At 45.0% G+C, this 9,912-nt stretch overlaps 3 protein-coding genes across 3 annotated transcripts; 1 reads left to right on the top strand and 2 right to left on the bottom strand.

Annotated features, from left to right (window-relative positions):
• Positions 1 to 2,741: 2,741 nt before the first annotated feature.
• On the bottom strand, positions 2,742 to 3,192 carry SODALDRAFT_382160 (hypothetical protein; the record flags this gene model as incomplete). The annotated part of the gene is made up of 3 exons (XM_028615213.1): positions 2,742 to 2,790; positions 2,867 to 2,906; positions 2,967 to 3,192. A coding segment is annotated over one exon (191 nt), but the record flags the coding sequence as incomplete, so codon positions are not given.
• A 181-nt stretch (positions 3,193 to 3,373) lies between these two features.
• On the top strand, positions 3,374 to 5,118 carry SODALDRAFT_80337 (TMS membrane protein/tumor differentially expressed protein). The gene is made up of 3 exons (XM_028615709.1): positions 3,374 to 3,541; positions 3,606 to 3,685; positions 3,758 to 5,118. Exons 1-3 carry the CDS (start codon positions 3,491 to 3,493, stop codon positions 5,052 to 5,054), a joined length of 1,428 nt encoding a protein of 475 aa, XP_028462626.1. The 5' UTR covers positions 3,374 to 3,490; the 3' UTR covers positions 5,055 to 5,118.
• Positions 5,119 to 5,183: 65 nt separating this feature from the next.
• Positions 5,184 to 7,215, bottom strand: SODALDRAFT_301946 (cystathionine beta-lyase). The gene is made up of 2 exons (XM_028608914.1): positions 5,670 to 7,215; positions 5,184 to 5,615 (listed from the first exon to the last, which is right to left on the bottom strand). Exons 1-2 carry the CDS (start codon positions 6,912 to 6,914, stop codon positions 5,508 to 5,510), a joined length of 1,353 nt encoding a protein of 450 aa, XP_028462625.1. The 5' UTR covers positions 6,915 to 7,215; the 3' UTR covers positions 5,184 to 5,507.
• Positions 7,216 to 9,912: the final 2,697 nt, after the last annotated feature.

Raw genomic sequence — 9,912 nt, 5'->3', positions numbered from 1 at the left:
ATGGCGGTATCTATAAATAGGTCTAGTTTATCCGCGAGGTCGACGATATATCTTACTAAGCGCCTCGCCGTAAGGGTGCCTGGTTTATAGACTATAAGAATATTGCTAGCACCTATAGAGGTACGAGCTATTAAAGGCGGTGGTTATACCTTAAGTCGTTCTTATACCTTAGTAATCTTAAACGCCAAGGGTAAACGCTTTATACTAGTCTTTTCCTAGGCCTTTTTACGACTCGTTAATTATATCGCGATACTACCTTTAGGCCTGTCTTTTCCATATACCTGTATAGGATCTCGGGGCGGAGGAGGATTTAAAAAGCCCGAGATACCACTAATACTTCTAACTCATTCTATGGCAGATAGGCGGTTCTACTATTAGCATATATCAATTTATAAGATATTAAGAGATTTATAGTCTTAAACGTAGTTATATGGAATATACCTATAAGGTAAGCCTAAGGTAGTAATAGCTTATATATGACTATCTCCATAGATATCGCTTATAGGCTATAGGAGTAGCGGCTAATCTAGTCGCCTTTTAAGTAAGCGCTATAACTTAGCTTCCATTAAGTAGGCAGCCTAGGGAATAACCTTAGTACTAATCTCTCTAAAGAGATCGATCTAGCTTTAAGAACGCTACCTTATTCGAACGTTTGACCCTCTCGAGAAATATATTACGACTTTAATTCTCCTGCTAAAGATATAGCTTACCATAAACCAGTATAAAATCGCAAGAACTATTAATTAGATATAACTTTAAACTAGCGTGCGATGACTCCGTGATAGATATAGTTATGTAGCCGAAGTTAGCTATCTAGTTAACCGAAAAAGTAACGATTTGTATTTATATAGCGTGATCTATATATCGAGGGCGTAATTTATAGCACTTTTATGCTCCCTGCTATAGACCTTAAATTCCTCTAGCCTCTTATTATATTCTTTATCCGTTAACGATACGACTAAGGCATGCTAGGCCTTTAGGAACGTCTGGAAAGAAGGGTACCGCTTAATCCTGCTATCGGCGGTATGTGTTACCTTAGGAAAATACTGCTTTATCTTAGCTAGTATATTTTTATTAATATACTAGAGCTATAGTATATAGGTAATTATACTATAGATTTAGTATACTTCTAAGACGTTTATAAGGGCTAGCTCCTTATCGGTAATAATACAGCGTAGTAGATTGGAATAGAAGGTCCCTATATACTTAAAGAGAGTCTTGATCGCCAACGCATATTAAGCCTCACGTTCGCTATTCATAAAGATAAAGGTAATCGAGAATACTTTCCGAAAAGGAGTAACGCCGTAGATATTAAGTAGAGGTATATAGAACCTGTTTATTATATATATATAGTCTATTATTATAATATCGGGAGCTTACTAGAGTAGTAGGATCGTAGAATAAGGACTAATACAAAGGGATTATATTCGACCTATAGTATCTTAGCTATCTTAGGAGTAGAAGTTGTCGGGATTATTTAATTACTAATAACAACGATTAGATATAAATAAAGAGGAGGGGCAGGATACTTATCTTGTAAAGCTACTCTAAGGGCGTACGCCTTATAAGTTCTTATAGGCGATATCTTAAAAGTAAGTTAGTAATATCTTCACTTATAATATCTATGGTAAGAGCACCTATAGCTGCCTATAATTAACAAAGACTATTACCGATATTCCGCGGGCCTATACTACTATTTACTATCGTAATAACCTTATTACGACGTTAAGTAAGCTAGCTAGACCTATAAGTCGCGAATATAGCGGCCCCTACTATATCGTGATTATAGCTCTAGCTCTAGATACTCGTTAGTAGTAAAATAGCCTAGCTATTATCGTCCTGGCGCTTAATCGATATACTAAACAGGCACGCCGTTATCTAGGAGCTTATTTTCCGGCGCTTAATGTCGTGAACTCTAGGCCCTGCCCTTAATACGTTTCACTAGCCCTTTCCGCACCTATAGGCATATCGAGTCGCGTTATTGTTAGTAGGAGAACGCTTCTTTATAATAAGGCTATATCCGTTAGCGAGGGTATAGGATTTTACGACCTTATCGGTCTCCTTAAATATAGTAAAGGATACTAGCGGCGGGGGCGGGCTGTAAGGCCGGCCCTGCCTAACTAACGTTATTTAGATTACGATAGCTTTACTAGGCGTTATTATTATATAGTAGAAAAGAACTAGTAAAAGATAGATTGCTCGGAGGTAGGTGTGGATAGGCAGGAATCGTAATATTTAGTAGTAAATACAAGGGTACTTCACGAGAGGTTATATTCCTCGCTAGGTTTATACCTTTTCCTATACCTCGATATCGAAATATAGGTTCGGTGGAACGGGCCCATTTTTAGGTGCCTCTCCAGCCAAAACACGTGGTGCCTCTCTAGACGGTCCCTATTTGTATCATGGTAACAAAGCAGCGCGTGACTACCTTAGGTAGTAACAGCTTTGCAAAGAGCTTATGTGACAAGAGTATTCCACAGTACATTAAGCAGATCAACTAAATGTGAAAACTGCTGGGACGGAATGATATAGTCTTGTGTATGAGATTAATTACCCAGTAATGGGTACAATACAAACGAGCTAACAACTAAGGAGATATGGGGGCACTCGGGGTGCATGTTTGGACACTCAACTCAAGTACAAATGAGAACCTATTGAATATAGCCCCAAGTCAGCAAATCGTGGTTCTCCCGGCGAAAAAAAAAAAGGACAACATTTGGATAGAGGTGCAACGAATTCCATCAGGGTTTGGTTTGGTATGGTATCTCATCACAGCGCTCAGCAGCAGAACTGAATGATAAAAGTGTCTCATCTTTGAAAATAGGCAGTAGATAGGCATAAAGCAGGGGACGAGAGATTTACTTACATTGGGAGAAAACGGTAAGTTGAAACACCGAGCTTCAAAGCTGACACACGCCAGCAATCGACCGACTGGTGTGCGAATTAGATAGCAATTCATGTGTGACGTGCAGGTATGTAATGGGGAATATCAAGGGCCGGTTCAAGGATCAGATGGTAGTGCATGTTTTGTTTCTTCGCTCAGGAAGTCGCGAAAACAGTGAATGATAACATCATTCGGGCGGGCAACGAGTCGTTGGGTAGAGTCATACCTGAGATAGTGGTAGAGACAGGTCTGTGGTGGCAGGAACCGATTTAGATGCGTAGGGAAGTAAAAGAGACGACATATGCTCATCGAAGTAGATGGGGAAGGAAGAAAATCAGAAGGAGAAGGTCATTCGTAACTTGTGGCGGGAGATCAAATACTCGAAAAGGAGTGGGGAATAGAAGGCTAAACCCCGGCGGAAAATAGCCTTCCGTGCATAGGTAGGTAAGGTACTTCTCGCTCCGTAGCCTGGACGGGGTAGACGTTGCTGAGGATGATCCACCCGGTAATTGCCTACCTACGGAGTTGTATCATCCAGCGAGTCAACTTGAAACTGCATGAGCTTGAACTCTACGTACCAATTCGCATGTTCCTACAACTATCACGATGGGCGCTCTCCTCTCTTTGCCACTCCTGGCAGTTCCCAGTATCACCACTGCAAGTCTTCTCCTCCGCTCCCAATATCCCTCAGACATCCAAATTCATATTAACAGCGTGTTAGCTTATCACCTTTGCTGCGAGCTGTTGTGGTGCCGCCACATGTTCGGCAATATGCAGTGCTTGTGGGAAATGCGGCAACAGGTAGTTATTACTTCCATATATTTCTTCCACATTTTCTTACTGAGGTGACTGAGACTGACAGTTTGTAACCAGTGTTGCCACTCGAGTCGCCTATGCTCTACTTCTCCTAGTCAACTCGACCCTGTCATGGATAATGCTTACACCTTGGGCCATCAAGAAACTCGAACATCTGATGCTCGACTATGTTAAGATCGACTGCCCTACGGGCCAATGCCATGGATGGCTCGCTATGAACCGTATTAACTTCGCCCTGGGTCTCTTCCATCTCGTCTTCGCTGGTCTCCTTTTCGGCATTAAATCGTCGAAGAATCCCCGTGCTGCGCTTCAGAATGGGTACTGGGGTCCCAAAGTCTTGGCTTGGCTCTCCTTGATTGTGCTTTCTTTCCTGATTCCAGACGAATTCTTCCAAGTTTGGGGGAACTATGTTTCCCTATTCTGTGCCATGCTCTTCCTCATACTCGGCCTGATTCTGCTCGTGGATCTCGCCCACGGATGGGCCGAATACTGCCTGGAGAAAATCGACGCAACCGAATCCAAGGCCTGGAGGACTGTACTCATTGGATCCACCCTGGGAATGTACGTCGCTTCTCTGGCCATGACCATCGTCCAGTACATCTTCTTTGCTGGCGGTGGTTGCTCCATGAACCAAGTTGCTATAACCGTCAACCTCCTTCTTTGGTTGGTGACGTCATTTATCTCTGTCAACCCGACTGTGCAGGAGTATAATCCGAAGGCTGGCCTAGCCCAAGCCGCAATGGTCGCAATTTATTGCACGTATCTGACCATGTCGGCCGTGTCCATGGAGCCGGACGACAAGCATTGCAACCCTCTGGTTCGGGCCCAGGGGACTCGGACGACCTCCATCGTTATTGGGGCCGTTGTCACCATGCTTACTGTGGCTTATACCACCACTCGAGCAGCAACACAGAGTTTAGGACTGGGTACCGGACGAGGTATCCGTCTTCCTGAGTCGGACGAGCACGATCTTGTTACTCAGCAGCCTCGCGCTCATCGAGAAATGCGCGCCGAAGCTCTGCGACGTGCAGTCGAAGAAGGCAGCTTGCCTGCCGACGCTCTCTTATCAGATGGTGAGGGTGAAGATGAAAGTCAGGCCGCTGGGGATGACGAGAGAAATCAGACGCAGTATACCTACAGCGTTTTCCACATTATATTCTTCTTGGCCACGGCTTGGATAGCAACACTGCTAGGCATGAGTGTCGACCAGTCACAACAAGATGGGGACTTCGCACCTGTCGGACGCACCTACTGGGCTAGCTGGGTTAAGATTATAAGCGCGTGGGTGTGTTACGCTTTGTACACCTGGACTTTGGTAGCCCCGGTTGTTCTTCCAGACCGATTCGATTTCTAGGGTTGTTTGATGAATTTTAAAGAACTGCAGCTGTTGGATTTACTTGTCGTCTGTCAATGCAAATGGGTCATTTGCTGCTCGATGCGGTTGATCCGAGGCTATCGTCCTCTCTAGATTCAGTGCCTTCTTACTCCTGGTAAAGTGTGAAGCTGGAATGCGGGATTAAAGATCTCGACCCCACGCATTCCAACGGGTCTACCCAAATGGGGTCCAGTCGCAAGACAGTCTCCCCTGTAGTGCCGATATTACGGATGTATTCTACAGTGCAGTCGCAATTCGAGAAAGAGATGTGCAGAGATGTGCCAACGTACATAGAGCAAAGGGATGGTTAAGCTAGATTCTGGAGATGACATGGATAAAGACCCCTGGAACCGCGTCTCTCCGCTCAATGGGCTCCTCACATACGATATCATGGTCTGGACGCCTAGTACCCTGACAATGGCGCATAAGCGGCTACACTCCCCCGTCGCTGTCAATGGCGGTTGATTGTTGAGCCGATGAAGATGACCCAGTTGCCCTGAAGCCGTCCAGGGTAACGGCCACGGATCCTGCTTCAACCAACTAAAATACGTTAGTCCAAAAGAAGGCACGGTGTGCGTAGCGGAAGCGACTTACAGCGCGAGATAAATCATCGATGAGATCATTTACGTCTTCGATTCCAACACATAATCTGATGATGTCTTCTGGCATTTGTCGTTCTTTACGCGTTTGCGGGTCGATACTCGCATGGCTCATTTGGCACGGCATGCTGATCAAGCTATTCACGCAGCCAAAACTCACGCTAATACCCCAGAGCCGTGTGGCTTCCACTATCCTCTCGGATATAGAGACATCACCTGTCTCGAAGGATAATACTGCCCCAGCGCCTCTGGCCATGGACCAGTGGAGGTCGTACTGGGGATGGGACTTAAGACCGGGATAGCGTACACGGAAGCCGCGAGACTCAAGAAACTCTGCGATTTTCTGAGCATTGGTCTGCTGCTTCTCCATACGAATCGCAAGAGTCTTGATGCCCCTCATGAGAAGAAACGAATCGTTCGGTGACAGGCCGCATCCGGTTGCGTTGATCGTGAAGTACAGTTTGTCTCCAATAGCGGCATCGTTGACGCCAATCACCCCTGCCATGATGTCGTGGTGTCCGGACAAATACTTCGTCCCCGATTCATACACAATATCAGCGCCAAGGTGGAGAGGATTGGACAGCATGGGTGATAGCATAGTGTTATCCACCACGACGAGAGCTCTGTCATTGGCCTCATGCACCAGCCGCGCGATAGAGGGGATGTCGATAATCTTTATCAGAGGGTTCGTGGGACTCTCTAACAGTACCATTGTCGTCTTGTCGGAAATGACGGGGCGGACGGAATCGATATTGGTGGTGTCTACATGGTGAACGACGATACCTTGATTGGAAGAGAGGTAAGCGAGCAATCGATTGGTGCCGCCATAGAGATCGTCTCCAGTAATGACTTCGTCGCCAGCTCTTAACAGGCGAGTGATGACATCCAGCGCCCCCATTCCGGACCCGACGGCCAAGGCCCTTGTTGCATTCATAATCTTTGCCAAGTGGCGTTCCAAATACGTGCGAGTCGGATTACCAGAGCGAGTGTAGTCGTAGTCGTTGGTGCCTCCGGCCGCAGAAGCCTGCTTGAAGGTGGCTGACTGATAGATGGGAATGCTGGACGCCCCATACTGGTCCTTGGTCTCGGTGTAAACGAGCTCTGTGGCAAGAGCATAACGGCGCCGTCCACCAGTACGTGGGCTGGACGGGGCAGGCGAGGGCGGCATTTCATGCCCATCCAAGTCCAACCGTTTGAGAGGGTCACTCATTTTGGCAGTTGCTGGGCTTCCGTTGCTCATTGTACTCCGTACTGGATGGAGCAGGCTCGGATAACGGTGTGCCACATACGCTTTTATATAACACCAACAAGGAGCTGTTCAAATTTGCCGTACCAAGGAACCTAGCTGCCACGGAAATATGTTTGGAAGGGCGACGCTGACCAAAACGAGATGAATGGCACGGCGAAGTACCAGCACCTAGGTCAGTGGATATCGTGTCCAATAAGACTTATCAAGCCGTAATTCGTCGCGATTGACTGCAGTGTTGACGCGGGCAAGCCAACGAAATATTGTATGCAGAAAATGGTGTAATCCGGACTTGACAAGGCCTGGGACAAGTAATTATTATGGGAAGGCCAGAGAGCGTCTGTCGCCATCCAAGGTCCGATGGCGTTTCCGAACAACACCTGGGGTTGGCTGAGTCATCGAGCGCATCTGCGACTTCGGACACTCCGTAAGGCTCCGTTCAACAATTTCACCTAGCCTGTTGTGTCGCATGGGCACACGGACCACGTCGTGGTCCTGGGGGATCCATGCCTGACTAAGGGCTTCAGACCTCGGGGACCTTGTCGAACAGACCACAGTCTTTTCGGTTACGGAATAGGCCGGATTACTAAGAGTATAATCCGGGTGGACGCTTGCAGAATCTGCATTATATAAAATACGGTGGTAGCGTTTCCCTGACGGTCTAAGACAGTTACAAGTGTACATAATTGTCTTAATTAATTTTGACCTATTTTATGACGATTTTGACTACGCTTTATCTAATAATTAAGAGTCTTACTTGCTAAGTAAAGATATACCTATTTTACCTACCTTTATTACTACCGATTAAAAGCCACCTAGCCGCGCCGATATAGCGTGTTTATCTGTAAATAACTATTAAGACATCGTATCTTAGCTATATTACGTATAAAACCTATAAGGATTAGGAGCTCTGGCGACGCCTATACGAATCGGTTACTACCTATAATAACGTATAGTGGTTTCTCCGCTTAGTCGATCCGACTTAAACCCCCGAGGAGCCTATAATACCGAATTACGACTCTTTCCCTTCTATAACGCCTAGGCGTACCCCTACGTAATATCTTAACCTTACGGATACCGGCTAAAAGGCGTATAACGTCGAAATCGCGCGCTAGAAGATCCTATAAGCGTAATACGATAGCTACCTAAAGGAGATTAATACTATACTAACCTAGTAGGTTAATACTATCGACTAAAGCCGTAGATAACTACTATAAGGAGGTATACCCCGCGAGGTGTATAAAGCCGTTAAACGCGATATAGATTAGTACCTAGCCACCTGCTAAATTAATACTCACGAAGAGTATATTAAGTATACTCATTATCCTATAAATAGCCTTAAGAAGCTCGGGAAGTAGTTGGATAAATAGCAGCTACTACTATAAAGCTATAAAGATACCGGTTCGAAGCCCGCCACGTATATATAGGTTATAGACTTCTTTAAAGGTATACGCCCCTATACCGGCCGCTATTAAACTAAGGCTAAGGGACGTCTTATAGATAACTAGGTAGTTATACCCGAAGACCTTTATACCCTTGGTCAGAAATATATTAATACTAGACTTAAAGACTAAGGAAAACGCGGTAACCACCGCGCTATAGTATTCCCTATACTATATACCGGAAGCGAGGAGGGTAAAGATACCTTAAAGGCCACGGCTAAGCCCTGTAAGAAGGGCGGCCGTAGGAAGAATAAAGCTAAGAATCCTACTACTGCGGTATCTATAGCTATACCTTCTACTACTTTAATAACTAACCGTTCTTCTTCTAAAAGAGGTTAATCTGCCCTCTGATAAGGGGAAACCTATTAAGTATACGCGACGCCGTATTATAATATTAACGCCTGTTACTATATCTTTCCGGAGATAGCGTTCGACGGCTAGACCCCTTACGAGAACACTAAAATAACCGTTAACCGGATCCTTAAATACGACGCTGCTATACGCGCGGAAGTGAAAGAACTACCCGCTATAAAGAAGGTGAAGAAGGATATAGGCCGGGATTCTATATAGCTTAAAAAGGCGTGACTCGCCCTTAGTAGTATCTCCCACACCGCTAGCTTTATAGTAGGAGCCGCTACTACTAGTTACCCTCTTCGAGTCTCTATTATCCTCGATTCCGGCGCTACTATTTATTTTTTTAATAATTTTTCCCGTTTTTCTGATTTTATACCCGCTATATGGGGAGACTACATAGTCGTAGGTAGCTTATCGCTACCTATTAAAGGTTACGGTAATATAACCGTGACATTAAACGAACTAATAGGAGGCCTCGCTTTCAGGCTCTTAAATATCGTATACTACGCGGATTTTACTTATAATTTAATCTTAAACTAACGGTTACGACTACGAGGATACTAGTATGATCAGAAGCCACTAAATAACTACCTTCGATATACCGATAGATCTATACTATACTAGCTAAGTCATTACTTCGATTAAACCGTGGTTAAATACGTGCCCTCCTCTAACTAATCTACGGCTACTTTTCTAGGCTCTTCTTCGTCGTCTTCCACCTGAAAAGCCGTCCATAAATGGATAATACGCTATCTAAGCACTACGGAAGGTATCTTATAGTATCTACGGCTAGGGCACGCTAGCCCTAAGCCTCCTAGGCACCTAGAAGAGCAGATATAGAGGGTTAAAATAAAAGGAGTAATAACTATCGACTACGAGGCCTATAAGCTTATACAGATTAAACGGTATATTAGTAGGCGCCCTTACACCGTACCTACTTACGCAGGGGAGCGGTAGGCGATTAATTTCACGGATTTTAACAGAATATCCGACGGGGACTCGCGGTTTATATTTCTTACCGACCGTTATAGTAGTTTTACGGCTACCTACATTATAAAGAGTAAGCTAGTAATAGATACCCTTATAATACTTAAGGAATTCCTCGCCTAGGTAGACCGCTAATTAGGCTATAAGGTGCGCGTTTTCGAATCTAATAATAAGCTAACTTAATCCCACAATATTACCTAATTCCTGCG

This window comes from Sodiomyces alkalinus, assembly GCF_003711515.1.
Source record: "Sodiomyces alkalinus F11 unplaced genomic scaffold SODALscaffold_13, whole genome shotgun sequence".
Classification (NCBI taxonomy): Eukaryota; Fungi; Ascomycota; class Sordariomycetes; order Glomerellales; family Plectosphaerellaceae; genus Sodiomyces; species Sodiomyces alkalinus.
The sequence above is the reverse complement of the archived record's forward strand: the minus strand, read 5'-3'. Positions and strand labels throughout refer to the sequence as shown.